General features: G+C 42.6%; 1 protein-coding gene across 3 annotated transcripts in view; it reads right to left on the bottom strand.

The window, feature by feature from the left end:
* PIK3CG (phosphatidylinositol-4,5-bisphosphate 3-kinase catalytic subunit gamma) overlaps nt 1-2,207 on the bottom strand; it is a 33,577-nt gene extending 31,370 nt beyond the window's left edge. The window contains exon 1 of one of the 3 annotated variants that reach the window (XM_053218619.1): nt 2,061-2,207. Coding sequence is in view for 1 of the 3 variants with exons in the window: in XM_027071678.2 (XP_026927479.1) it covers nt 1,866-1,937 (72 nt within the window). In the remaining 2 variants the exon portion in view is untranslated. Of the gene's footprint in view, nt 1-1,682; nt 1,841-1,865; nt 2,037-2,060 lie in introns of those variants that run through there. The other 2 variants (XM_027071678.2, XM_053218620.1) reach the window with 2 other exon arrangements.
* Nucleotides 2,208-15,883: the final 13,676 nt, after the last annotated feature.

Below are 15,883 nucleotides of genomic sequence, written 5' to 3'. Positions count from 1 at the left end.
TAGAGGAAGGCAGTGATGTGCGCCCGAAGATACAGGGGTTTTGGAAGTGGGGCCCAGGAATGCTGGTCCCACCGCTTAGTATCAGGGTGACTTGAGCTAGTTAGAGAATCTCTGCGCCTGTTTCCCACCTGTAAGATGGGTTTAGTGATACCTCAGAGGGTGGAGGGGAGGATTAAAAAAGGTAATATGCTTGTTCGGCATGGGCGATAGGTACATGGGGGTTCATCAATCAGGTACCTTATGTTTGAAACTTTAATTAAGGAGAGAGAGAGAGAGAGAGATGTGAAGCACTCATCCATCACAGTCCCTGACACTTTATAATGGCTCAAGGTGGTAAGCGTTGTTCTTAAGCATACTGAAATGGATAGATGAATAAAATCATCCAGTTAAATGATCACGTTCTAATTTTCAAGGTGCAGCGTGAGATGCTGAAACCCCACACTGTGACAACACGCCCTCAACCTGTTTCATCTTTGTTCATTCTTACACTTCTCTCTGGGACCGAGATACCTCGCCCAACCACGCTTCACATTCTCGACTTTCAAACTGTCTGGATCAGGTATCTCCTCCCTAGTCAACTTCCTGTCTGTCTTTTTCTTTTCTTTCTTTCTTTTTTTTTTTTCTTTCTAGTTAGGAAAGGTAGTAATTTCATTGATAATATTCAAAAACATCAGAATTGGTGAAGTCGCAAGCAAGAACTTTTGCAGATACTTGAATTTTTGAATCACGAAATGGGTAGTCATTCTGGCTGTCATCGTTACATTAAAGCAGTATCTTAGGGGAGTCACCCAAGGCTGTACTCTTCTAGCATGAACAATCAGGTGTTTTTAACTTTGTACCAATTCATTCCATCTGCCCCTGCATTAGATAGTGGAGAAGCCACCAGATGGGAGGGTGGATTTCTGGACTCCAGTGACCTGTTATTTGGACCCCAATCGATCACTTAACTTCCTTTTTGCTCTCCTGTTTTCATCTCTATAATGAGAATTCACAAACTGATTCTCATCAATTCACTTTCCTCAAGCCTTTAGTAAGTACCTACTCCACACAAAGCATTTCAGTATAAGTGTGACAGAATGCAATAGGAAACACTTCAAATAATGATTGAAATATTAAAAATATTAAAATTGAAATACAAACAAGATGTTATGATTTTAATATCTAGTATCCCTAGGTTGTAAGATATGTTCCACATAAGAATCAAATACTGAAACAAAAATTGTTTCCAAAATTGTCATTTACTCTCTTAAATGACTAACGTTAGTGAGACTCATAACTACTTATTTCCTTCATAGTGGACCATTTGATATATACCAAAAAGGAGAGTTTGATTCAAAGATAAAAAAGACAAGTTTCAAATCTTGACTTTTAAGCTGACTTATAAAGTCAATAGTCCCTCTCTTAAAATATTATGAAGTTATCTTCAGCAAATACAGAAAGCAACTGTTCCAGAGGGCTATCTCTTGTAGCTTTTAATTCACTGTTTGGTCTGTTGCTACATTGTAGAATAACAACCAAAGAAGAGAACCACAAGATATATTTATATTGACAACAAACTGAAACAAAATAGTTCCATATTGAGGCAAAATACAAATACACAGCAATAACTTCTGCCTCAGTGCTACCAAACAGTCTTACAAGATACAAGACACAGAGGAAAAAAAGGCTGGCTAAATACTCACTGCTTTCCTTCATGGCTGAGGCTATGAAGCTTTCTCCTCTTATGAGAAGACATCAGAAACACTGTTAAGCACGATAATCGCTAAGCATGCACTTGTGAGAACGTAAAACCCGGCTGGCACAAGCTCCTGTGCCCTCCCTCTTCCTCCCAAACAAAAACAAACAAACAAAAAGGACAGATGCACCTGCAAAGCTATGGCCGGAACCTTATGGATATCCACACGTATAGGTCTGGCCAGACAATGAAACGGAGGCATTCAGTGGTAGTATCATCTCAAGAACCGACAACCGTTCCAGATAAAAATATTCTACCCCAGACGGAAGTGTCACTATTCCGAGTCAGACCCAACAAAGGGCAAAAAAATAGAAGGAAGTAATACCTGATAAAGCAGCGGAGGTGATGATGCTGAAGGATCATTTGTTTAATTTTTGAAAACAAAACAAATTCGAATCTACCCAGTGTGCCTCTAAACTCTTCCGCTTTTCTGGGTCTCCCTTCGTATCCAGATGCAGAGGAAGTGTTGCAGTTACCAGGAAGGAAGTTTTAACCAAGTTGATTATACGTGTGATTGCTCATTTTAAAAGTGTCAGAAATGCATTTCCTGTTATAGCACAGAGTGAAACACAGGAGTGAAAAATGTTTACCATATATATATATATATATATATATATATATATATACACACACACATATATATATATTCTATTCTTTGAACTAATTTTTTTTTAAATAGGAGAGACTGAAACAAATTAAAATACACATTCACAAGACATAAACACACGAGACATAAATACTCTTTCTAGATAGTTCTTAGAAGAAAAGGCCTAACAGCCACAATATTAGAGAAACAGCCTGGTAGGCAGATTTTTAAGAGTTAAATTAAACTCATTAGTCCTGCAAAGCTCACTTAATTAAATTTTCTTTGCAGGAACTCAAATGAACTCTTGTTCATATGCTGTAACTGAGGAATGGGGGAGAGAAACCTAGTGATCCAGGGGCCTGAGTTACACAAGCTGAATATTTTCAAAGACAAGGTCTGGGAGCTTGCCTCCTTACCTTGGTGAGACATTTCTGTATATTTTCAGAGCATTCAGGGTCGAAAATATCACTGTTGTGTGTGTGCGCGTGTGCACGCATGTGTCCATGTGTGTTGTAGAGGGAGACTTACTATGAGCCATGATTGGCTGCAGACAAAATAAAAGGTTTCTTGGTGTCATGGGAAAATTGGGGAGCTGAGCACTGTCATCCCATCAGATAGACAGTCACTAAGAGAGGGCTCCTGAGTCCCATGGGAGTACGAAATACATAGAAAAGCCATACTAGGGGCACCTGTGTGGTCTAGTAGGTTAAGTGTTTGACTTCAGCTCAGCTCATTATTTCATGGTTTGTGAGTTTCAGCCCATGTTGGGCTTCCTGCAGTCAGCACAGAGTCTGCATCAGATCCTCTGTCCCCTCTCCCTGCCTCTCAAAATAAACAAACATTAAAAAAAAACAAAACTCAAAAAAGAAAAAGAAAAGAAAAAATCATCTTAAATCATTTTTAGAGCAGCTCTGTATTTTCAGGTGACCTCAATTTCCTCTAGAACCCCCAAGCCCACTCAGATCCTGAACCAGTGTTCCGTCTCCTCTCTCCCAGGGTTTTCTATACTTGAGTTCATCCTCTAGTCTGTGTTCTCATGGACTCCAGCTGAGTCCCAGGAACAGCCAGTAGGATGGTGCTTTCTTGGAGGTATATAATTGAGAGGTTCTCCGAGTTCCTTTGACATCAGAATAAATTATTGTTGATCCAGTCTGTCTCCTTTCACACAGACCCCTTGGGGTCTTAGCTTTCTGCAAACAGTTTCTACACATAGTCAAAGAGTACCTATAATAGTTGACATCAAGCAGGAAAACCATTTAATTCAAAGACTGCCTCCCAAATATTTGGAGGGAGCTTATCAGCTTTCCAAAGTATATTCCTACTTAGGAATACTCCCTTGGGAGGCTGGCAGATTTAGAAGCCTAAGAGCCGGCCCTCTTTGTTGATTCTGAATGAGGGACCAAGGAGCCATGCTAAAGGAGTTTGCAAAGCTGTTATGGGGGTGGGTGGGCTGACCGCAGATTGACCACAAGCTTGGCCAGCCTTGTTCCCTAGACCATGCAACAGATACCTTCCTCACCCTGACTCAGTCACACCTAGGGGGCCAAATCCCAGCCCGATTACCCACCTCCCCAACCACTTCCCATATACACACACTAATTATTCCAGCTGACTCTTGGGTCTCCTTGCTGCTGAAGGAACTACTCAGCTAAGTCCAATTATGCAAATATTTTCTGTTCTATGACTAAACTTGCAAATGGTTCAGGCTTTATTGGTGGTTTGAGATTAAAAATACCCTGCCCTTCCCCAAATCCTAATATAGCCACTAAAATTTGACTATATGTCATAAGCGTTCCAAGACAGAAGTCATGGCCAATATCACCCTTTCAGTGGATACTTCCTCCTTGCAGAGGAGTCCTCTTGTTGGGGCCTCTTTCGTCCCCAGATTTTTTAGGTTAGGAGACTTGTAGGCTTCATCATTCACCTGCTTTATTGATATGTTTCTTTTTTCTTCTTTTTTCTCCCCTTCTGTGAATCTCCATGCATCTAGCACGTGTTTTACATATGGTAGACATACATTGCATTTTGACTGGGAAAAAAAAAATCAAACAGGTTGACCTTCTATATCACTCTGACCATCACAGGAATAAGATAGAACAGATGAAAAAAGAAGAACACAGTAATATCTGTCAATAGTCAATAAACAGATTATGTAATGTTCATTATAAAATATAATATTTTGATGGAGGAGGTCACTTTGGGTGGGACTTAAAAAAAAAACAGTTCAACATGCAGAGGGATGCCTAGGATTTAAGGTAAGAGGAATCATAAGGGAAATTTCCCAAGCCTGAAAGTATTTGGGGGACAGTGAACAGATCATTTTGCTGAAATAGAGGGTTATTGAAAACAGTCGTGGGAAATACGGAGATACGGGAAAGACATGGGAAGACTGGCATGTGCCTTCCAAATTCATTTCATGTCTTGGCACATGTCAATAGTAACAACATTTGTATGGCACACTGGGTGCAATGGGCTGAATGTTTGTGTCCCCCTGCAAATTCAAATACTGAAATCCTACCCCCCAATGTAGTGGTATTAGGTGGGGCCTTTGGGGATTTGTGCCTTTGTAAAAGGAATCCCAGAGAGCTCTCTTGCCCTGTTTCTGCCATGTGAGGATACAGTGAGAATATGGCAACCTGGAAGGGGGCCTTCACTAGAACCTGACCATGGGGGTACACTGATCTTGGACTTCTAGCCTTCAGAATAGTGAGAAATACTTTTTGGTTGTTTATAAGCCACCCAGTCTATAGTTCTTTGTTACATTAGCTTCAACAGACTGACACTGAGGTCAAGCAAAAAGGCTCCTCAAAGGATGAGATAATCCCTGCCTCCCCCAACGCTTTTGGGGCACACTGTTTGAGAAGCTCGGTTTGGGTTATTGCTCCTAGGTGGGGCAGCTATCTGATGCAGACCTGTGGGTATCTCTTAGCTTCGAAAAGCACTGGAATCCATCTTTTCATATGTTTTAGTTCAGCCTCAGAGGGCTTATACAATGTGAACAAAAATGCAAAAAATCATTTTAGTCTAACAATTTACTTTCATACCTTGATTTGTTGTCTGGGCACAAATACCAACCTTTGTGAAGCTTTTGGTCCATATCTGGTAAGCTGAAAGAGAAGTATCCTGGTATTGTAGAAACACTAGCAATCGTGAGACCTAGGTTTATTTCTGCTTATTCTCTGGGCCTAATATATGCTAATTCATCTCTCTCGGCTCTCTAATCTACCAAAGGGAAAGCAACCACTCTAATTATCTCAGAGGAAGTTGTTGTAAACCTTCATGTTTCAACGGAACGTAAACTTATCTAACTAGACTATGCAAGACATTGTGCTGGATGTTCTAGAGGACATACAATTCTTGGTATCACTCAACCAACATGACACACAGAGGAAGAAGAGGCATGCCGCTTGTATGTTTCTATTTCAGAGAGAGAACGTTCCCAGAAGCCTCCTGGGTTCTCTCTTATCTCTGGTCGGAATTATGGCAAATGCTTACCTGTCCCTCAGCCAATCACTAAGAAAGGGGATAGAATTACACGAGTGGATTAAACTAATCAGGATTTTCTCTGCTGAGTTCCTGGATGGCAGAGAACTGTGGCTACCCAAACAGAATGTCAGGGCTCTGACAGTAAAGACAAAGGGTCGCTGGGGAGGACTCCAGGAGAGTTTGTCAGAACTTTGACTGCCATTAGGGAGGTAGGGTATTATCATGCCATGTGGGTAGAGGGGAGCCACTCCAGGTTTAGAGAAAAGAAGCTATGGGAAATCATCACAGTCAACATCTACCCTACAGGCAGAGCCATGTGCCTGTGGGACATTCCACACATTTTCCATTCTTATTATCAGAAATTGGCCATCGAGGGCGCTTTTTTGCTGATACAGCTTAGGAAGGACCACGCAAATTTCTAGAGAAGATTTTTTTTTGTAAATTAATTTTTAACAATCCCAACTCCTTAGCATAATGCTAAGCATGATCCTTTGTGATCTACTCCTTGTGGTCTAACTTTAACAGGATGCCTTATCTTCCAAATCACCTCTCCATTTGAATTAAACTGCTTTCTGCTCTCAAATTTGCGGTGCTGTCTCCCCGCCTCTGTGCCTCCCCATGCTGCTCCCTCTGCTCAGTGTCCTCTGCTTAGGCTTTCCTCCCCTCTCCTTCCCCCATTCCCTCGTCCCCTGAGCCATTTGACCAACTCCTCTTTTTTAATACTCCATTTGCCTAACCTCCTTAGGGAAGGCTTTCTGGTTTTAGGAGAGCACATGGTGGGGGAAGCTTTTCTCTCTATCAGTAACCACCCCAAGAATAACAATACTGTCACCACCAACAAGAACAAACCTTTCCATAGCACTTTCTATGTGACTTAAACTGTCCCAAGCACTTTAATTTTTTTTTAATGTTTCTTCATTTTTGAGAGAGAGAGAGAGAGCGAAAGAGAGAGAGAGAGAGAGAGAGAGAGAGAGCATGAGCAGAGCAGGGACAGAGAGAGAGGGAGACACAGAATCTGAAGCAGGCTCCAGGCTCTGAGCTGTCAGCACAGAGCCTGACGTGGGGCTCAAACACACAAACAGTAAGATCATGACCTGAGCCTAAGTCGGATGCTCAACAGACTGAGCCACCCAGGCGCTGCCACCCCCCCCCCCAAGCACTTTAATTAGTGAATAGTGTATAATTCACTTAATCCTCACAACATCCCAAGGAGGGGCACTACTATTACCCTCATTCACAGATCATGAAAATAATGCACAGAGAAGTTAAGTGCCTTGCCCCAGGTCCCACAGCTGGGCAGCGGCAGCTGTCCCAGTGCTTCTCCCAGGAGAGTATAGCTGTTTTACTAGGCTGCCTCCTCCACCAGACTGTGAGTTCTTGGGGACAGTGACTGCTCTGCTTTTCACCAGATTCCCCAGGGCCCAACACAGTGCTTGGCACATATAAGCAAGGGCCTTGATAAATATTTATAGAATGGGTGGTTTGTATGGAATAGTTCTTTTTTCAAAATCAGTGGATTCCCTTGCGTTTACAGTTAGCAACAGGAATATTGGGTGATACTCCTGAAGCCTCCCAGATCAACCAAGACCCAGGCATCCCCTCCCTCCCATCTAACCACCTAACCCAACACCCTACAATGGCCTCTTCTGGAAACCTCGGAACAGGAAATTTGGGAGGAAGATGGTGTGCAGCATGTGGAGTGGAGATGAAGCCCAGTTTAACATTATAAGGAACCATAATGCTTTAGAAACATCCCCTTTATAGTCCCTCTGCCTGATCCGGCTTATTAGTTCTCTTTGTTGTTCTCTTAATAAAAAGAACTTGAAATATGAGACACCCCCCCCCCCCCAAGTGCCTGTACCACACATCCTTGTGAGCAAGAAATCCTCCCATATAATGGATGCCCAGACCCATCCCTGGGACCCTACCTTCAGAATTACTTGCAGACTGTCTAGAATTTTTATCTAACTGCCTACACACCTGTTACCTAATCACATGCCTGTCTCTTTCTACCTCTTCCACACAAACCGATCCTGACAGAGACAAAACTGCAGTAAGGAGTGAAGCTTCCAAACTAAAGATGGTTCCTTCCTTCCTAAGATTTTTCCTTTTCAAGGGCCTAGCAGAGACTTAGTAGACCGGCTTGAGTGGAGCCAGCTCTCAGAGCAATGGTCCTGTGGCCTGAAGTGACATTTTACTGGAAGCTGCTTCTCTGGCCTTGATATGGGACTTTGTTTCTTCTAAAGCTCTGAGTTCTCGGCTTGGGGTCTGGCGGAGGCACATCCCGTTGGAAGGCAGCGCGGGGGATGCCCTGCCTCTCCAGGTTCAGTAAAAGGGCCCACGAATGCGGACTGTGAATGGGAAGTGGGGCGAGGGCGCTGACTCCCAAGCCGGGCCCTTTCCTGGCTGGGGACGCAGCAAGGCCACCGCCCTGCGTCGCCCAGGAGGCGAACGGGACCTCTCCGCGCGGCGCCACCTGCCCGGCTACCCGGGGCCCAGAGCTGCGATCCCTGCCGGGCGCCCAGGGTGGGCGAACCGGACGGCATCGCGCCGTGTGGGTGCCTAGGAGGAATGTTCTTCGCCTCCAAAGCTCGGCCCTCTTGCTCTACAGTTACCCATTTTGTGCGTCCGTTTAATCCCAGGAGAATTTTCTATGGGTCTGGAAAAGCCTCGATGGGTGTGGCTCAATGAGGGCGTGAGTTACCCTGCCCCTCCTCCCATCTGCTGACTGTCTCAGGGTTTCTCTTTTTCTTTTTAAGTGGATGTCTGAGCACGCCTCCCTCTCTCTTCCTTCCTTTTCTTTTAAAATAGTTATTTACTGACTTGACGGGGAGGGCTTTTGGATGGCCGATAACATTCTGTTTCTTGATGACGTACTGACTAGTTTGTTGAATATTCATCAAACCATGTTCTCGACGGTCACTTTTCTGTGTGTTATATATCAATATAGTTCAAAAGTAGTATTTACCTAAAGTTATTTTTACTTAAAAAGTGTCTAAAATTCGAGCTACTTCTCATGCTTTCTTAATTAACTGGATTTCTCTTCTTTTTTCTCCACTTTCTTGGCAGACTCCTTGCCTCCATGTGAATCTTGGTGTTCCAGGTGGAGGCCAGTGCTGGCCCATCATGTCTGCCTCTCACAGGGCATGCATTCATCCAACATTTATTATTGAATATCATCTGTGTGCTGGCAGATGGGAGTCCTTGTCTGCAGCCAGCTTGCAACTTCTAGCAAGGCAGAGATGTCCACCTATTGTCATCACACAGTGGGGGACATAGATGAACCCTCAGAGCTGTCCAGAGGAAGGGTTGTAGGAATTCCAGAGCGGGATGCTGTCTGTCCCACCTGAGCCTTCCAGAAGGAAGGTCTCAGTAAGAGTGGCAGGGAGAACAGGTAGCACTGGGCAGGTAGAGGTGAGGGGGAAGAGCATTCTGGCAGAGGGTATAGGCGGTCAAAGTTCAGAAGGCTGACATTTCCTTAAGTAGCCTGGAATGCACGAAGAGGCCAAGAGAGGGTGGTCTGCGGGGCCAAGTCATGGCATTCCCGACAGCACCCCCAAGCCCCCACCCCAGCAAGCAGCATTCTGTAGAAGCTGTGAAACAAGCAGGAAGGACGAAACTGAACAGTTTGGGGTTGGGAGTAGGGAGCGAGATTGGAATGCATCTCTAGGGACCCCTGGACTTGCTTTTTTAAATTAACAGCTTTACCGATGTATACTTTACATACCATTCCCTTTAGTTTTAACCTTTCACGCGGTTCTCTGAGGCAAATGCAACAGTCTTAATGTATTCATTAGGGTACGCTAACCGTGCTAATCGCATAACAAAATCTCGGCGGGTTTATTGCTTTCTCTCCTCAGAGTCCCAAGCTGGTTGGGTGGGTAGGGCGCTGTCTAAGCATTCATTCAGGGACCAGCCCCCTGCAGCTAGTGGTTCTGCCCTCCCTTTGGGCTATGAGGCCTCCACTGGGTCTGAGAACTGCTCCCATTTCTTGTGCCGTCATATCATTGGTCAGAACTCTGTTACGTGACCCACGTCGCTACCAAGGGTGGCTGGCTGGAGACTGCAGTCTATCTTTGTGCGCCAGGGAAAACAAAACATAGCAGTTAGGTTTGCCGCAACATAGTGGAGGTGACAGGGCTTTGATGAGCATGATAAATTTAAGTAGTATCAAATATCTAAGTTCACGTGTTATGAATTATTTCTGTAGTGAGACACCTAGAATGTGGCCCATAAGCGTTAGGCAGCCATTGATGATGTGATTATATCGCCTATGTTGAGTGGTCAGTGATAAGTAAAGGCCTTTACAAAACCAGAACCTGGCAGTCTTCCCTGTTGCCTTCTCCAGACCCTCTAGAATAATGCAGTTCTTTCTGCACTTACTGGAGAATTCTCTTCTAATCAGGTGGTGCAGTGATCCAGAGAATACACGTCAGAGAATGGAGACAGATTGGTAAATAGCCAAGGAATTACATTAGTTGATCTTGTCATCATCAAGGCCAACCAAAACATTTTTTAAAATTCACACTTCTAGAGTATTCTGTCAAGTATTATCCTGCCCCATCAGAATTAAAGTTTCTCTATCATAATCCACATTTATTTTTATAAACTTTAAAAATAAAATGACTTTTAGTAAAACGTTTATATGTATCATCAGCAAGGTAGGGGATTGATGGAAGGTCTGGGTCATGTAGTCATTTGGAGACCAGGTTGACAGAGGCTCTGGCATCTTCAACGTGTCGTTTTCTAGATTGCCGCAGGCATCAACATCCAGCCAAAAAGTAAGAGTGGCATATGGCACAGGAGACTTATGGGCTGGGCCTGAAAGTGGAAAATGACATTTCCATCTGCATTTCATCAGCCAGAACTCAGTCACCTATTGCAAGGGTCTGAGAACTATAGCCTCTGTTGCCTAGTTGCAACTCAGCAATGACTCTACCCAGGGGAAATGATGGGGAAGGTCATCTGTCTTTGGTGAATCTCTAGTCATGTCTGCCACAGCGGGGCTACCAGCTATTTTTTTTAAAAAAACTTACATACATACTCTGGCTTTACCCTAATGTGATACACTAGGGATGTAAAAGAGTGAAATATTCTGTTGCTGTTGGATTGCTAATATAAGTTTGTTGGATTGATAGTATGAGTCCCAAACAGAGGGATAGACAGTGTGGGCTGTTATCTGATGCCAACGTCCAGGGGAGGTAAGAAGCAAAGCAGAAATGATAGTCAGTAGAGCTGGTGACAAATTTTCTAGTTCTCCTAGGAGACAAGTGGTAAGACAATATTCTCCCATCCCCTTTGAAGTTACGATGATCACTGGTTTGCTTGACCAATGTAATGTGAGCACAAGTATGTCACAAATTGTGGTGTTTCCTTCTCTCTGCTGTGGAGAACTTGGAAGCACATGTACACATGTTGAGATGCAATGTTGGCAACCTGGCCCCTGAAAGGCTGGGATCAGCAATGCTCCCCAATTCACTCATGTTGAGCGTTTATATGGGCAAGAAATGTACTGTTGGGGGGTGGTGCCTGGGTGGCTCAGTTGGCTATGCATCCGCCAATTGGTCTTGGCTCAGGTCATGATCTCAGGGTTTGTTTCAAGCCCCACATCAGGCTCTGTGCTGACAGTGTGGAGCCTGCTTGAGATCCTCTCTCTGTCCCTCTCTCTCCGCCCCTCCTGCATACACTTATGTGCTCTTTCTCTCTCAAAATAAATAAATAAACTTAAAAAAGAAAGGAAGGAAGGAAGGAAGGAAGGAAGGAAGGAAGGAAGGAAGGAAGGAAGGAAAGGAAGAAATGTACCATGGGTGTGTCAAGCTACTGAAATCTCATAGTTGCTTGTAACTAAAATCCAACCAAACATGTTCTGACTGCTACACCAGGTGAAGGTTCCCCTCTGAAAAAACAAGCTGACATAATATTCTGAAACATATTTTAAAAGGTTAAATTTCATTCTAGGGAGTTTGAAATGTAAAGCTGCTTTGGGTGGAAGATTTTGTTGTTATCAACTTTAAGTGGTATAAACCAATCCTATGTATTCATTAAGTTACAACATTCAACTTAAATATACTTCAAAAGTGATGCTATAAATGTCCTTCTTATAAAAATACCACAGAAATAACATTTTATCTCTTTTTAAAGTACAAAATTAAAGAAAAAATAACATCTAATCTCTTTTCCTGGCAGTCTTTAAATGAGATATAGTTTTCAGAGTTTTAGATGTAGATTTTATTAAGTAAATGATAATGTAATTTTTTGGTCTTTCTTTATACAGCTGTTCCTCTTTCCTCTCAGGGATTTTGTGTGGCTTTTCTTAGAACTCTCTCCTTATTGGTATTGAAATAACAGAAATTAATATCAGAGGATCTTTTTCTCCTTTTATTTCCTCAGTTCTGCTTTAAAAATTCTGATTACTGTACGTAAACTACAGTATCAGTATATTTACCACCAGTGCCAACATTTACTTGGAAACCTTATATCCTCTGCCCCAGTATGCCTCGTGATGAGTAAAGATGATGACAGTGCTAAATCATATGCCTCAGTATGAGACAGTAAGTTGTGAGTCCCCTATCTTACAGTATGGCGGGAAGCTCAAAACTTGGTAGGCAACAGAACAGGCTACCCTAGTGTTTCCCAAATGCCAGACATTGCTCTGGCTACATCAGAACACTCTGGAAAACTTGTTAAATGTATAGGCTCCTGGTTTTATTCCATTCTCTCTGAATCAAAACATCCAGAGAAAGGACCTGGGAATCTGCATTTTTCACAATCTCTCCAGTTGGGTCTGCTGGACAGCTGTGTCCACCTCAGCTGTGGCCATAGGGGACCCTCCAGAGGGCAGAACACAGGGCAGCATGCCCTCCCCATACTTTCTTGGCCGCGAGGATATGTGCACTTGCCTCCATGCCCCTGAACCACCTTGGGACATGAGCTGGTGAGATCCTTTGAAGGGAAGAAACTTCTGATAGAAAGTTTGAACTTTGAGTTAACTAAATATTTACCCAAGAGACTTTTTTTTTTCAAAATTGACATGACTGGAGGACTTTTAATTGGCAAGTTAATTCTTCCCTGTTACTGACAGCAGAGGCTCAAGAACAAGAGAAGTCAGTTATAGCAAATAGATACATTTTTGTCTTTGCACAACAGAATCATGGTATGGACAATATACTCCTCTACCCTTTAAGCAACCCAGTGCAAAATTTATTCGACATTACATGATTTTTTTAAGCAAAATTTATTAAAATACTATCCCCTGGAATATATTTTGGGAAATGTTGACCCACATTATTTTGCTTCTTCTCTGTGTGTATGTGTATACATGTGTACTTACACAATCTTACAAAGCATTGCCTTGCACATTTTGGTGGATTTCCCAAATGGCAAAGCACTATTATATGGCTGCTATGGGGGGTGTGATACCATGTTGATTTGAACAAAAGCCTCCAGACTGAGACCAGGATTTGGGTGCCAGAAGTTTGTTTGGGAAATGATCCCCATAAGCATAGTGATAGAATTAGATGGAGAGACAGAGAGTGGGGAAATGTCAGTAAAGGCTATTTCGGGGCACCTTGGTGGCGCAGTCGGTTAAGTGGCTGACTCTTGATTTTGGCTCACGTCATGATCTCATGGATCTCATGGTTTGTGAGACTGAGCCCTTGTGTCAGGCTCACACTGATGGTGCAGAGCCTGCTTGGGATTCCCTCTCTCCTCTCTCTCTGCCCCTCCCTCTGCTCTCTCTCTCTCTCTCTCTCCCCCCTCTCCCTCTCTCTTTCTCCCTCTCAAAAATAAATAAATAAACTTGAAAAAAATGGATGTTTTCATGACCCCTCTGGGCACAAGGGCCCAGTCACTTGGGATGCTCCCCCTACCAAAAAATAGGAAACATGCCCTGGAAACATCCTACTGATAGGGGAAGAAATTGATTATTTATCCCTCATTGGTTGGGGGTTGCTCCTGGCCACATAAATCCTTTGGCACTTCTGGACTGTGTTATGCTTGGGCTGAGCATGCCCTTTGGCAGAGAGACACAGGTACCTGAGGCTGAAAGATGTTGGTATTGTGAGAAGCATTTCCTGAAGACTTTGGGGGTGGGCCAAGTGGATACCAGTGGGTTATTGACAGCATCTGCTATAACTAGGTTGACTTCTACCTTACAAGGTCATTCTTTCTGCTCCTGTTGGCAAACAGTCACCTCTTGTTCTGTGGTTTTACCACCAGCTGGAACTGCCTATTTTGACCTCAACCGTATGATCAGTCATTTGTAGTATGTGATGTATTGTTTGTTTGTTTTTGCTGATTAAGGATTTAAAATTTTTTATTTATTTTTAAAAATTGAAGTATAACTAACAAGCAATGTTATATTAGTTTTGGGTGTACAATATAATGATTCAGTAATTATATATATTACTCAATGCTCAGCATAAGTATACTCTTAATCTCCCTTATCTGTTTCACCCAACTGCTCACCCACATCCCCTCTGGCAACCACCAGTTTGTTCTCTGTATTTAAAAGTCTGTTTTTTGGTCTCTTTTTTGTTTCTTTGTTTGCTTTGTTTCTTAAATTGCACATATGAGTGAAATCATATTGTATTTGTCTTTGTCTGACTTATTTCCCTTAGCATTATACCCTATAGGTCCATCCATATTATTGCAAATGGCAAGATCTCATCCTTTTTTATGGCTGAGCAATGTGCCAATATACCACATCTTCTTTGTCCATTTATCTATTGGTGGACACTTAGGTTGTTTCCATATCTTGTCTATTGTAAATAATGCTGCAATGAACATAGAAGTGCATGTATCTTTTTGAATTAGTGTTTTCATTTTCTTCAGTTAAAGTCTAGCTTTACAAACTAATTCTGGAGATATTTGTTCATCTTACTTTGCAGGAAATAAATAATAGTCAGTATAATTGAACCTAATGGGACTTGTAAGTCTAAGAATAGGATGAAGTAGAGACAGGGCATTTGATGGCTAAGTCAGTCCTTGTGAACAGAACCTATCACTAGTGACTTGTGAGCTCAGTCAAACCTAGTCCACCACACTCACATCAACTGACCCACCATCAGGGTAATGAAACTGAAATTAACTGAAAAGTAGTTGACTCATTTTAACAAACATTTAGTGAGTCCTAACTGTGTCTTATAACAAAGACATACTGAGTGAAGGTGATTTTAGAAGTAAAATCATAGAGGGGCGCCTGGATAGCTCAGTCGGCTGAGCATCCAGCTTCAGCTCGGGTCATGATCTTACAGTTAATCGGTTTGAGGCCCACATCAGTCTCTCTTCTGTCAATGCGGAGCCTGCTTTGGATCCTCTATCCCCTGCCTCCTCTCTGTACCTCCCCAGCTCACACACACTCTCTCTCTCTCTCAAAAATAAATAAACACTTAAAAAAAGAAGTAAAATCATAGAATTTTAGAGCTGCTGGGAATTATGCAATACGTATTTTGAGTCTCCTTAGTGTAGTGGTTGGGAATGTGGGCTGAGAAATCAGGCTGCTTGGATCCAAATCCTGGTTCCATTGCCCGTAAGCTGGCCCTGGGCAACTTGCTTTATATTTCTATGTCTTAGTTTAACCTACACAATAGTACCTACCTCATAAAATTTTAAAGATTAAATGAATGAAAGTATGTGAAGATCATAGTACTTGGATCATGGTGAGCAGTAGGTAAATGTTAGCCATTAATTAGCTTTATCCTGTTTTACAGAGATGCTTGGAGACATTTCCAAGGTAATGCCCTTAACTTGGGACAGATCTGAGACTGGAACTCATCATGTCTCCTAATTTCTAGAGCAATTTGGTTTTGGTACAAGTTGGTGAATAATGGCAGACAATCTTTAAAGATGATATCTTTATTAGTATTTGAAAGACAAGGTGAATAATGTTTTGAGAACAATTTAAAAAATCATAAATATGGCATTGCATAGCACATTCTATCTATGAACATTAAATGTAGATGGAATTAAAACTAATTCACAGAGATCATCATGGAAGCTTCCTGAAAGAGAAGAGCCTTGAGCCTAGTGCCTTTGGGCAACACTGGATTTGGCTGGGAATATAAAATGGGAAAGGC

Source organism: Acinonyx jubatus, chromosome A2, assembly GCF_027475565.1.
Source record: "Acinonyx jubatus isolate Ajub_Pintada_27869175 chromosome A2, VMU_Ajub_asm_v1.0, whole genome shotgun sequence".
Classification (NCBI taxonomy): Eukaryota; Metazoa; Chordata; class Mammalia; order Carnivora; family Felidae; genus Acinonyx; species Acinonyx jubatus.
The sequence above is the reverse complement of the archived record's forward strand: the minus strand, read 5'-3'. Positions and strand labels throughout refer to the sequence as shown.